Below are 13,788 nucleotides of genomic sequence, written 5' to 3'. Positions count from 1 at the left end.
TGCATTTCCCGGCGCTGGGAGGGGTGAGGGCGGGCAGAGGGAAGGGATGGGGACTGGATCCTTTTCTCCCTCCCACTCGGGTTCCCACTCCATCGCTTCCAGGTCGTACTGTTACCTTCGAAAATGCTCAGCTCTTCGGTCCGGGGGGGGGGGGGGGGGGGAGGGGCGGAAAGGAGAGTGGAGAGAGAAATAGGTGAGCTCTCGGGTCCGCAGCGCCCTAAGCTCTCTCTCCCCCGCCCACCTCCCGCCCCAGATTTCCAGTCCCCCCACCCTTCGCTTCCCAAACCCCTCTTCTCCCTCCGCCCCCCCCCCCCTCGGTCTTCCTTGCTCCCGACGGGTCCCAGGGCTGGGGGAGGACCCGCTCACCTGGCCTAGTCTCCGCTGGGGCCGCTGCCCGAGCCTCCCCGCGCGCCCCCAGCTCCGCCAGGCCCTCCGGGGCCCGGGCCCTTCCGGCCGCTCTCCCGGCTCTTGATCTTCTTTCGTGCCATGTGGCCCCGGAAACTCGCCTGGATTTTGGCAGCGGCGGCGTTGGCGCCGGGATCGTCCAGGGGGATGTCTAGGATGTCCTCGTCCGGCTTGGAGCAGGCGCTCTCCTGGGGGCGGGGCGGGGGTATTTGTGCGGTGACCCGGCCGGGACTCGGAGGGAGGTGGGAGGTAGGAGGAGAGCCTTAGGGGTTGACCAGGGCGAGGCGGGAGTGTGTGTGTGTGTGTGTGTGTGTGTGCCCCTCCTGGGTAGTGGCAGGAATTAAGGACGGTTCAGGTTCAGGTGGACACAGTTGTATTCCCCACTCGGGAAAGAGAAGCGCATGGTGGGATGGGATGCAAGGCAGCCAGAGACCCCTGGGTGGCCATGGGGAGCTGTGGAGCGGACTGGAGGGGGCGGGGTTGGAGGAGTCACGTGAACAGCAGGCTCTCCTGGACGTGGCTGCCTCTCCCTGTCCTCAGAGGTGCCTCCAGCTCAAAGGGGCCCCTTCTGAAGTCAGGATCCTATCTACCTCTGTGGGTTGTGGGGAAGAATTAAACAACACAATCTGCATAAAGTCTCTGACACAATCTAGTTGTGCAATAAGGGGCAGATATTACTAGAATTCGTGCGAATAACGAGTTGATGTGAACTAGTTGTTTTTGTAGGTGCGATTGGTCAGATGAAAATAATTTCGGCCCAGCCAGCATGGCTCAGTGGTTGAGCATCGATCAACCTAGGGACCAGGAGGTCAGGGCACATGCCCAGGTTGTGGGCTCCATCCCCAGTGTGGGGCGTGCAGGAGGCAGCCGATCAGTGATTCTCTCTCATCATTTCTATTTCGATCTCTCACTCTCTCTCCTTCTTCCTACCTCTCTGAAATCAATGAAAATATTTTTTAAAAATGAAAAATTTCATATGGTCCAACCTAATAATAATCAGACTCACCCCACGCCCCAGCTTTCTGTTTCTCCCCCAGCCTGCCCCAGCTGAGAGTAGGAAGGGGCAGGGAACCGACTGGCCACGCTGATTTCAGAGGCAAGGCTCCGGCTGGGAGAGGGCCTCAGCCCCTGACCCCTGTGTGCTCAGTGTTAATGTAGGTTGCGATCCAGATGGCTACTCTGAAGTCAGAAGAGCGTTTCTCCTTTGACCTGACCCCCCGGCTTCTAGGAATTTGCCCTCATTTGTTTAGCCCGAGGATTTCCACTGCCTTCGCTGTGGTTTGCTCCCTGGGCGAGCGATGACCAGATCTCACGTAGTCATTCCGTCCTGTGCATGTCCCCATCCAGTTCACAGAGGTGGGGTGGGTATCAGTGGGGCTTTCAGTGATCACCAGCCCAACCAGGTCCTGCCCCAGATTTGAACCCCAGAGGTCTAAGCGCAGGTGTACAAATGCCTTTCCTCGCCATGCTTCCGAAGGCTGCCTCGGTTTCATAGATCTCCAAGTTCTTCCGTGTGTGCCCATCGTTAGTTAAATGCAGTGAAAGGGAATTACCAAGAGGCCAGTGTGATCGTGGAGGGCCTGGCACACTTTTTGTCCCCCCTGGTCTTGTGCTCTCCCCCCGACATCTTATTCCCCACCTAGAAACCCAAGTGACGCTGCTTAAGCCTTTCTTGGGATATTCTCAGGGAACTGGGAAGTTTCGCCTCAAAAGAGGAGAATGACCAAAGAAACCAGCCCCAGCCCACGTGTCCTCAGCTGGCGGCCCACCTGTCCTCAGCTGGCGGCCCACCTGTCCTCAGCTGGCGGCCCACCTGTCCTCAGCTGGCGGCCCACCTGTCCTCAGCTGGCGGCCCACGTGTCCTCAGCTGGCGGCCCACCTGTCCTCAGCTGGCGGCCCACCTGTCCTCAGCTGGCGGCCCACCTGTCCTCAGCTGGCGGCCCACGTGTCCTCAGCTGGCGGCCCACCTGTCCTCAGCTGGCGGCCCACCTGTCCTCAGCTGGCGGCCCACCTGTCCTCAGCTGGCGGCCCACCTGTCCTCAGCTGGCGGCCCACCTGTCCTCAGCTCAGCTGGCGGCCCACCTGTCCTCAGCTGGCGGCCCACCTGTCCTCAGCTGGCGGCTGCGGAGGTTGAACTGAGGAAGGAGTTTCTCTCCCCAACAACACTCAGACTAACCGATGGCCACCACCCCTCCCAGCTAGAACAACTGGGATAACTGTGTATTCGCCTCTTCTGCAGAGTTTGGAGGGCAGCTTCTCCTTTTTTTAGGGGGCTCTCCTTCCAGACATGCCTACCAACCACTCAGTTTGGCTTTCTGGGCACTCAAGAGCATGGTCAGGGCAAACCAGGGCCTCCAGGCAGAGACCCAACGTTCTACCCTAATTACTCCTGCAGGCGCCATCTGAGATGAGTTCCATGCCTTCCCCAGCCTCTTGGATTCTGTTCTCTCTCACCTCTTTTCCCCGCACCGTGCTGCCTGCTTTCCCTTCCCCATCATTCTTACCATCTCGGCAATATTGGCCCCCTCCCCCCACTCACACGTATGCAGAACCCTCCATCCCCTTATTGTCTCTACTTTATAAAATACGGTTAGGGGTAAGGAGCTCTTCTTCGGTGGAACCCAAGAGCCTCCGTTAAGAGCCCAGTCCTCCTTCCACAACCAAAAATTGCTTCCTGGAGAATAAAAGGGAAAGACTTGGAATGAAAACTGTTATCAGGGCATTTCCAGGGGGTGGGGTTGTAGATGATTGGCATGTTTCTTTTTTTATGCTTATCTTTAGTTTTTACATTTTCTTTTGTGAGTAAATCACCTTCATAATGAGGAAAATAGTAAATATTTAGAGGGGAGGTAATGTATTTGGACCAGACAAGGCTATGTTTGAATCCTGCCTTCACACTTAGAAGCTGTGCCTCCATGGACAAATCATTCAATCTTTCTAAACCTCGGTTTGCACATCTGTAAAATGGGGGAAATAATATCTACCTCGCGTGGCCACTGTGATGATTAAATGTAAAGTGTTAGGTACATGGTAAGCATTCACAAATTTACAACTCTTATTAATATTAATATGAGTTGAAATCATAGCAACAACCACAGCGACTTGATCCTAAGTTCTCTCTGCCTCTTGGTACCCAGTTATAAGGAATTCTCACCTTTTATAATCTGGGCTATCCTTTCCTTCCTAACCTCACTCTTTTTTTCTTTTTTTCTTTTTTTAAGGGTGGAGGGTGGGGAGCTAGCAAAGTCATAAGCTCTTGTATCATTAGTTGGGTCGCCTGAATGGCTGGGAATGCGAGGACTTTGCAGTAGTCTTTCTCCACATGTAGGGGCTAACAATCAATCATTAGAAAAGGAAAATAAATGTTATATATGTATGCTCATTGTACTCCTCTAGTGAGCCAGGCACTTCCATACCAGAGTCCCCTGAACAGCAATCTACTTCGATGTTAGGCACTTGCGCATCTAGGTCTCCGTGGGCGCTGACAAACTGCAGACACTTCCTTCTCTCGCCAGCAGGGCTCTCTCGCGGTCACCCAGTCCCCTCAGGGCTTAGAAGGCGTTGGGAGCCGGGCCAACCCCTCCCCAGAACCACACTGACTAGGCTCTTTGCTGTCCAGCATCATTACGAAGCTAACCAGCATGAACTGGCTATCCGACCCTGCGCCAAACAGGGCTCGAGGTTCCGGAGGATCACACTGCGCGCCCACCCACCGCGGCGGCAGTGGGATGGGGAACGGGGTGGGGGGCCCGAAAGCCAGGTGAGAAGAGTCGGAAGGGAGTCGATGCAGCATCACTAGGCGATGGTTTCTACCCGCTCTCTAGGGGGAAGTTTCTCTTTTTCCTCTAACCTGCAGCTTCCCTGCTGCAGAGCCATGCCGAGCTTCCCAGTCCAACCCAGACCGCCTGGAGGATGGGCGCCCAGACGCCCAGCCGCCCCCGCAAATGGGGAGCATTTTCCTAGGGCTGCCAAGTCAGGCGGGTGCCTTCCACCACCCTCCGCCAGGTCTCAGCAGGCACACCTATTGCTCCTAGGTCTTTGCACCCACTCCCCTCTCTCCCTGCCCTTACCCTCCAGGGGGTTCCCAGGAGTCCCTGCCCCAGACCAATCAGGGTGCCCGTCCCCCGGGCCCTCTAACTTACGGTGCAGCAGTCCATACTGGTGTTGGGGGGGGGTCCTCGCCTGGGCGGAGCTGGCGCAGGGTGGGGGGGTGGGTCCGAGTGGTGCCTGGTGGAGCCTCGGGGGGCCGAGCAGCACCGGCTGACCCGCGCCGAACCCTCAGCTGCGCTCTCGGTCCGCTCTCCCGCGCTCGGCTCCGCTCGCGAATGTAACCTGAGCCCTGCGGTCTAGAAGCCAATCACGAGTCGCCTCGGACAGGGTGGGCGGGGAAAACTGGAGGAATGGCCCCGCCCCTCCGCCGTGCTCCCGCTCCTGCCCCAGCCCCTCCTCCCACACATTTCCATCCACTCCTCCTACACACTCATCCTCCCCTAGCCAACCCCTTGCTGCTGAGGCGGCAGACTGCCAGGCAGATGGAGGCCCCCTACATCCAGCCGCACACACACATCTGGGCACAACACCCTCCCAGCCATATATGGAAAACCGCGCACCCCTCCCCACCTCCTCACACTTCCACAACCTAGCCAGAGTCCCGAATAGGGCTCCCCCTAGCTTCCCTCCCCCTCAGTCCTCAAAGAAAAGCCCCAAATACGTGTGGTTAAAAAGCCCCACCAACACAGCTGCGGAATGGAGAACGCTGTCGGTATACAACCGGCTCGTGGACACGCAAACACAAATGTTCCCAAGCCCACGTGTCTATATATGGTTCCCCCAGGTTCACTAAATGTGCACCTCAACATGCAGACCCTGCACAGGCACAACCTGCAAAAATAACTACACAGACCTCTACACAGGCAGTCGCCCTAACCCAGATGTCTGCATTACATCTCTGTGATCCATCCTCCTATCTCTCTGTATGCGTTTCTCCAAAGTCTTCTGTGCGCAGCACTCATTTTGCATGTATTCATGTATGGATACTGACTTGGGAAAAAGACCCTTTCCTCCCACTTTCCGTACCATAGGCTCCCTAATCTCTTGATCCACTGCTTCAGAGTAAGAGGAAAACTGGCCACTCTCACTCTTCCCCTGGGAAGACAGATACCCTAAACCCCAGCACGGGCATTGAAGCTCTTTGGGTCCACGAAGGAAGGATGTGGGCTTCCTAAGAGGCTGGGAAGGGGAGATATGGCCGAAACATCCAGGAGGAGCAGCCACCAGACTTGTGGTCGCCAGTCCCCCCCTCTCCCCCCCAACCCCGTCAGGGTTCTAGAGCAGCCGTGTGGCTTGTCATATGGATGGGGTGGGCCATGTTTGAAAAACCTATCCAGTCTTTTGCAACTAACATCCCACAGGAGGGAAGGAAGGAAGGAAGGATGGCTGCTACTCAGGCCTGTAGACTGAGACAGAACCAGGAGGGAGCATGCTCTGGGGATAGGGCTGGGACCGGGGAGTCTGCAACTGTGCTGCAGTGAGTCCACAGCCGCTGGCCAGTCAGAGCGTGGCTGTTCCAGGCTTCCTTCCTACGTGCACGTTTGCGCGCCATGGGCTTTGCTTGCCAAAGGGAAAACGAGCGGGAGGGAAGGTCCGGTGGCCACTCGTGATGCAGACAGGGTGGGCCAGCTTGGGCCCCCAAGCTGAGTTGGATGCTGGCTGGGATTCCAGGGCTAGGGGTGTCGGGGTGTCTCTCCCAGCATGGCTGGGACCCACCCACCTTGTAACGGAAAATCTGTTTTCCAATCTGTCCCTGGCACATCCTCCATCCCCCACCTCCACCACCTGGCAGGATGTCCCCCCGGGGGAAACTCAGGCCCTGGCCTCACTGGTGTGCACATCTGGGCCCTTGAGTTGTGCCACTTCCGGCTTGGACTTCCAACTCCAGACTACAGGGAGGAAAAAGGAGGACACTGGGGGCAGAGTGGGATACCAGGCCTGGACCCTGTGCTTTTCCTCTCTTCCCAAATTAGAATTCGGGATTTAGTGAGTTTGCAGTCAAGTCTCCCAAGTTGCTAGGCAACGGTCCCTCGGCAGCCTGCGCCCGCCTCTGGGCGCCCTTCCGGCTGGTCAGAGTGGAAGGGGAGAGGGTACCCTTCCATCGCGCCTCCCCCCCCCCCCAAACTCCCACACAGGCGGCACAGCCCTTCCCTCTTCCTAAAAGGCACTCCTGCGTGGGGCGAGGGGGTGTCTCTCAACACTGGCGGGGCCCCTGGGGGACCAGGTTACGGCAACTGTCAGTTTCCTCCGCAAAACAGCCACTCCAGCAGCAGCCCACTGGAGGCGCCTACGCGGAACCGGCCAGGATCTTGCCCGGGGGGATGGGCAGGCTCTGGGGCGAGGGAAAAAGGTAGCGAGAAAGACAGAGGCCGTGACGAGAAGGCAGAGGCTCGCAAACTCAAATATCCCGAGGCAGGAGCAGCAACACGTACGGCTTCGTGTCCATAACACGTCCCCGCAGACACACATCCTGGCACATGCACAGAAGCCAGGGACCCCCTCCTCCACCACGCAGCCAGGGACATGCTTCCCCTGGTAAAGGGGGTTCCTCTTCTGCACCAGGAGGCCAGGGTTTGTCAGCAAGACGGGCTGGCGGGGTGGAACCCTGAGCCTCTGAGCCTCAAGTGGGTGCGCTAGGAAAAGGGACCCCAGCAGCAGGTGGCTGCCTCGCTCTATGAGACTCTGGACCTTTTTTTTTTTTTTTTTTAAATATATATATTTTATTGATTATTTTTATTTATTTATTTATTTTTACAGAGAGGAAGGGAGAGGGATAGAGAGTTAGAAACATGGGAGAGAAACACCGATCAGCTGCCTCCCGCACACCCCCTACTGGGGATGTGCCCGCAACCAAGGTACATGCCCTTGACCGGAATCGAACCTGGGACCCTTCAGTCCGCAGGCCGACGCTCCATCCACTGAGCCAAACCAGTCAGGGCGAGACTCTGGACCTTTCAGAGCTGTGCCAGGTGACGCTCCCCACTCAGGACTGCTCGGGGAACGGCCCTGGTGTCAAGTTCAGCTTTTGGAGAATTACCTGTTATTAACTAGCTGGACCTGGGTCCATCCGTCCTGGTCCTCCTTGGCTCTTCCATTTCAAAACCTCTCGGCCCCCGCAGCTCCAGAAGGGCCAGAGGAGAGAGGGAGCTGGGCCTGTGGGCTGGTGGGCTGGACCCAGCAAGGGGCGTGGAGGGGGAGGGGCACTGCCTAGAAGCCCAGGCCAGCGGAGGAGGAGGTGGTTTGGACGAAAGAGAGGATAAAAGATGGATTAGTGGGAAGCTTCTGGGGTACATACAACACAGATCCTTCTTGGGACAGATGGAGGGGATTTGGAGAGAGTTTGGTCCTTGGAAGCAGAGAGAAACGCCAAAGCACATGGCAAGCTATTTGCCAATACGCGCGGCTCCCCCGTCCTTGGAGTAGGCACGATCTGAACAGAACACCGTGGCTCAAGCCCACAGAGGGACTCCACGACCGGGAGAGGCCTGCGCTGTTGGTGGAGCCGATCTGGGGGCTTCTTAGGTCAGGATTTTACCCATTTGAGTGGAAGGCGTGGAGGTAGCAAGAAATTCAGTTTTCTGTGCAAATATTTCAGCTTTTGCTGTGGTCGTATTTTTAGCAACTCGGTTGGCAGAGGAGGAGCCCAGGCACATTTTTAAAGGGGCCGCTGCCAGACTGGAGGCCTCCTCCCACCCTCACCCACATACCATAAAGGAGAGGGGGAGCAGCGCAGGGCTCCCTGTGTGTCTGCAAACGTAAAGTAGGTTTGCTGGACATTCGGTGACTAATAACTCATCTTCGCCAACAGTTCTTACGAATCCTCATCAGCATCATCCTTAGCAGCATTACCCGGGAGAGGAAATACTTCTGAACTCTGCGTGCAGGGCGCTGCTAGGGACACAATACCAAGGCTTAATGTAATGTGCCTGGTAAGACTGGAAGCAGCCGGCTCCTGAGCTAGCACTGGGCGCCGCATGCTGTGTTGGTCACACTGTCTGTGCCATTTCCTTCAATTCCTAAAACACCCCTGTGAGCTGGCAGTATGTCTCCTCTGTTACTGATGATGAAGGGAAGGCTTCCAGGGGTTAATAACTTGCCCAAGGCTACACAGTCAGAGGAAAACTCAGAGCAGAATAATAACATTATTCTAAATCTCAACAGTGCTTTACAAAGTGCTCCCGCCTCCATCATTTAATTTCGAGGGAGCATTCGTAATTTTTAACCCCTTTCCCGAGGAGGAAAGCAGGCCGAGGGAACCTCTGTGAAGTAGCTTGTGACTTGTCCCATGTCAGACCTCGAGGGCAGTGGTCAGCAAACTCATTCGTCAACAGAGCCAAATATCAACAGTGCAACGATTGAAATTTCTTTTGAGAGCCAATTTTTTAAAACTTAAACTATATAGGTAGGTACATTGTTATTAATTTAATTGGGGTACTCCTAAGCTGGCCTTGGCTAAAAACTCAAGGGGCCAAAGAGCCGCATGTGGCTCGCGAGCCGCAGTTTGCCGACCACTGCTCTAGTGAATTGCAGAGCTAGGGCTAAACACACAGGAATTCTGGCTTTGAGTTCCGTGTAAGTTCACCACGAAACTGCTGTGTACCACTTGCACGGGGCTGGATGGAATGGGTCACGGTGATTACAAATCAGATGTAGTCTCTTCCCTCTTGGATCTTACAGTGTGATGATAAAAATATGCATGGACGTGCGCACATATAGCTGTATAAATATGTATCTATGTATGAGATATATTTCTATTTTCTAAAGTAATGATCGGTCCAAACGAATGGTGCCGACAGTAAATGTTATGGGAGCTGTGGTGTGGGAGACGTAATTGAGAATTTGGATGATCAAGGAAGGGTTCCCGGAGAAGGATGGTTTGGAGGAAGAAGAGGACTCAGAGAGGGGGAGGGGCCTGGGATCGGTAGGGAGGACCTTTCAGGCAGCAGCAGAGTTGTGAGCCAGGCACCTCATTTAGTGCCACTGTTAGCTTATGCTGCCCTCGTCCAGAAAGGCCCCGAGGACAGCGATCCTAGTCTCCTTCCCCCTCACACATGGTTTTATGTCAAAAGTTCAGTGCCCTGACTTTATGGTGACGTATTGGAGCCTGCCAGGAGCTCACCGGAAATGTGCTCCTGCTGGCCCTTGGAGCTCTAACACACACCTACCCCTTTCTCCTCCCGGTGTTGCCCGTGTCTGCTTCCTTCCCCTCCACTCCTTTTTCCTCTGTGTCTCAGTGGAGTTCAAAGTCCTGGATCTGATTTGCAACTTGTTTGTATATTGCCCCAGACATCTACTCGTTCTAGTCCACTCTACTTCCCTTTCCTCAATTTTCTGTGTGCCTAAGAAGCTAGTGATGGCCCAACCAGCATGGCTCAGTGGTTGAGCGTCGACCTAAGAACCTGGAGGTCATGGTTTGATTCCTAATCAAGGCACATGGCCTGGTTTCGAGCTTGATCCCCATTGGGGGCCATGCAGGAGGATTCTCTCTCATCGTTGATGTTTCTGTCTCTCTCTCTCTCTCCCTTCCTCTCTGAAATCAATTAAAAATATATATTAAAAAAGAGGAAGCTAATAATGGTCAAGCAATCCTGGGCCTATACATCCTGCCTGTGAAAATTGGGCCAACACAATCGTTTTTATAACAAGGTAACAATGATTTTGTTAATAGTTTAATAAATTTCTAGCACAAACCTAATAACCACCTCAATTTTCCTGGGTCTCAGAAAAACCTTTCCATTGATAATCTTGGAGGGTTTTATTTTTATTTTAAAAAGTGAGAAGTTCTTTTCATTGGGGTAACCTGAGATCATAGTTGATCTCAGTTGCCTTGAATAATGCTTGTTTTAATTCATTTTAAAAAATACATTTTTATTGATTTCAGAGAGGAAAGGAGAAGGAGAGATAGAAACATCAATGATGAGAGAGAACCATTGATTGGCTGCCTCCTGCAGGCCACCCACTGGGGATCGAGCCTGCAACCCAGGCATGTGCCCTTGACTGGAATCGAACCCGGGATCCTTTAGTCTGCAGGCTGAGCCAAACCAACTAGGACAAGTTCATTTTTATAAAAGGATTTACACAAGGTATAATTCTTATTCCTTAGTCCATTAAAAAACCCTTTCTCCTTTTGTGGTTTAGCAGGATGCTTAGATAAAAGAAATTCCTGGTTCTACCAGCAATGCGTGTCCAGTAGCATTCAGGCCATTTTCTCCCTCACTGTCTATCTCAGGGCAGAAGGGGGAAACTCTTATCCAGAACATGGAAACGCTCTTAAAACCACCGAGAATGAGCATCTCTTGGAGTGATTGTATGTGGTCAGTATCCCAGCCCCACACTCCTCCAGGCTGACGTTCTAATCTGAGAGCGTGGAATACACTGACTGATATTCATTGGCATCTGACAATTACTGCCATATGAATGCTTTTTTAGACCTTTTTGCTTTATTTTAGAAAAATTTAAACACACGCAAAAGTAAATAGTCTATAATAAGCTCCACTGTACCCACCACCACATTCAATAATTCTCAGCTCATCATCAAACTTATTTAATCTATACTCCTAATGATCAGCTTATCCTATATAATAAAAGGCTAATATGCAAATTGTCCCCTCAACCAGGAGTTCCACCGGGAGTTAGACCAGGGGGTGGGGCTGGCCAACTGCCTGTGGCCCCTCCCCCCAGTTGGCCCCACCCCCCGATTGCTCCCTCCCTACCCCAAACAGGGGCAGGGCCAGCCGCCAACTGCCTGCAGCCCCTCTCCCTGGCCAGCCAGGCCGATCAGCCCTGATGGGGGTAGGCAGGCTGGACCCTACCTGTGCACGAATTCGTGCACCTGGCCTCTAGTTCATAAATATTTAAGTATGTGTCTCTGAAATATAAGGACTCTTTAAAACCTATTTTTAAAGCATATGTTTATTAGACTAATAGCTTCAGAAGGAAAGAGATTAGAGTTTGTTTTTTTCCACTGTAGTCTTAGTGCATTGTCTGGGACATAGTGGATACTCAGTAAGTATTTTTCAAATGATCGTATGAATAAGGGGCTGAATAAATAATATTGTCAAGAGGGAGCAAGGGGTAAAGAAAAGTGCATATTTCTGTGGTCAGGCATGACCTAATGTGCAGTGGGCCATGATTCTGTTAGAGGATGTCTTCAGCAAGAACTCAGTAGGTGGGCCTTACATAGGGAGGCAACTTCTGACCCGTCTGAGATGCAGTCTCAGGGCTTCCATTCTGAGGAGCTGAGACATATAGATACATGTTTACGTTTATAGATGCACGAGGTGGCCCCGCTTCATGGGAACTGCATGAGAGATAGAACATCCCAGGGCCTGAGAGCCTGGGAAGGAGCCATGCCTACAAACCAGTTTCTCTAGTTTAATGTTTCCACCTATTTCTGTTTTATTATTTCCTTCCTTTGTCTTGGGTAAGCATTTCAACTTTGACTTAGCTATTCAAGGGGACGTTTAAGGAAGAGTTTTACATTGAAGACAGAGTAATACTTAGTCATGGACCAGAGAGCCCAAGACGAAACAAGCAACTTGGTGGCAACCGTCATTGGTGAAGCATCTCAAGAGGAAGCTGGCTGTCAGGGATTCAGAGTCAGGTTGTGGTCATGCTGCTCTGTCCCATTTGGAGTCTCTCTTTCCATTGATAGTCTTGGAGGGTTTTATTTTATTTTATTTTTAAAAAAAATACATTTTATTGATTTTTTTACAGAGAAGAAGGGAGAGGAATAGAGAGTTAGAAACATCGATAAGAGAGAAACATCAATCAGCTGTTTCCTGCACACCCCCTACTGGGGATGTGCCCGCAACCAAGGTACATGCCCTTGACCGGAATCGAACCTGGAACCCTTCAGCCCACAGTCCACAGGCAGACGCGCTATCCACTGAGCCAAACCAATTAGGACAGTTTTATTTTTATTTTTAAAAAGTGGGAAGTTCCTTTCATTGGGTTGGCCTGAGATCATAGTTGATCTCAATTCCCTTGAATGAGTTTGTGTTAATGACTTCTGCCTGTTGGGTGGATGAAGACCAGCCTGACACTGCCATTTACAAGGAATCAAGAGCCTAATACCTATTACTTTGTTTAAACCAATACAGATCAGCCACCTGGCTGGAGATGGTGTTACCAACCATTGTCTTCTACTGAATTGGACAGTAAGTGTTGATGTGAAAAGGTCTTTTACTTTTGGACTTCAAAAGGAAGGAGACGTTGGCAAATTGTCTTCGCAGTCTGTCCTCCTGTATGGCCAAGATATAGGTGAACAGATATTAGAACTCAGCCATTGTCGGGCCTGGTGGCTGGCCACCTGTAAGAGAAAGCTCCTGTGATGGCACCATTCAACATGAAAAACACATCACGCGCCCTCAGGACTAGATTATGACACAGGAATTTGATAATTTGGTTAAAGGTCTTTGAGTCGTTCTACCAGATTAACCCTGGCTCTTAATCTTGGGAAGCGATGTTTGTTTTGTTGGACTATTTTTTTCTCCCCCCATTTTGGTCAGACTGAGCACTGGAAAGCCAAGGATTAATAACTACTAACTTTTGTTCCTCTGTCATTTGGGTGGAGCGGTTTAAGGAGGTAAGGGCTGATAGTTATTTAGGTTGACACACTTTTGTTATTTTTGCTTTGCCTGCCGTGGGATTGTGTGTTGGAGTGGGGTGAGGGTGGGGAGTGCAGGAACATGAGCTGTTTTTGGATTGGATTGTTAGTAAAAATGTTCCTGCTGCTTAAAGAGAAGTCACATTGGGTAAAACCGCTTTGTCCTTTTGACCCCGAAGCCTTAAGGTATTTAAATAGTCTCTCTACAGGTGGTCAGTGTTCCCATACACCTAGGAGACAGAGTCAAAGATCTATACAGTAGACACAGTCCTATGTGGTAGATGCTGTTCACAGTGAAAGAACATAAGACTTGGTCTTTTAAGAAGAGAGTGCTTTTTGTCCTGTTGGGAACAGGAGGGTTGAGCTATGCTGCTTTATGATTTGCTAAACACATGTCAGTTCAATAACAGGAAAATTCCATATTTGGACTACTATGTGAAGAGGTAGATATTTGGGATACTATGTGAAGATATGTAGATCTTGCCTAACCGGCGTGGCTCAGTGGTTGAGTGTTGACCTATGAACCAGGAGGTCACGGTTCGATTCCTGGTCAGGGCACATGCCTGGATTGCAGGCTCTATCTCCAGTGTGGGGCGTACAGGAGGCAGCTGATTGATCATTCTGTCATCATTGATGTTTCTAGCTCTCCCTCTTCCTTTCTCTCTGAAATCAATAAAAAAATATTTTAGAAATATTTTTTCTAATCTACTGTATAGATCTAAAAA

General features: G+C 51.9%; 1 protein-coding gene across 1 annotated transcript; it reads right to left on the bottom strand.

Moving 5' to 3' along the window:
• Positions 1-371: 371 nt before the first annotated feature.
• Positions 372-4,562, bottom strand: NRGN (neurogranin). Its single transcript, XM_008142581.3, has 2 exons — positions 4,548-4,562; positions 372-593 (listed from the first exon to the last, which is right to left on the bottom strand). Exons 1-2 carry the CDS (start codon positions 4,560-4,562, stop codon positions 372-374), a joined length of 237 nt encoding a protein of 78 aa, XP_008140803.1.
• Between the last annotated feature and the right edge of the window lie 9,226 nt (positions 4,563-13,788).

Source organism: Eptesicus fuscus, chromosome 23 (assembly GCF_027574615.1).
Source record: "Eptesicus fuscus isolate TK198812 chromosome 23, DD_ASM_mEF_20220401, whole genome shotgun sequence".
NCBI classification, from domain to species: Eukaryota; Metazoa; Chordata; class Mammalia; order Chiroptera; family Vespertilionidae; genus Eptesicus; species Eptesicus fuscus.
The sequence above is the reverse complement of the archived record's forward strand: the minus strand, read 5'-3'. Positions and strand labels throughout refer to the sequence as shown.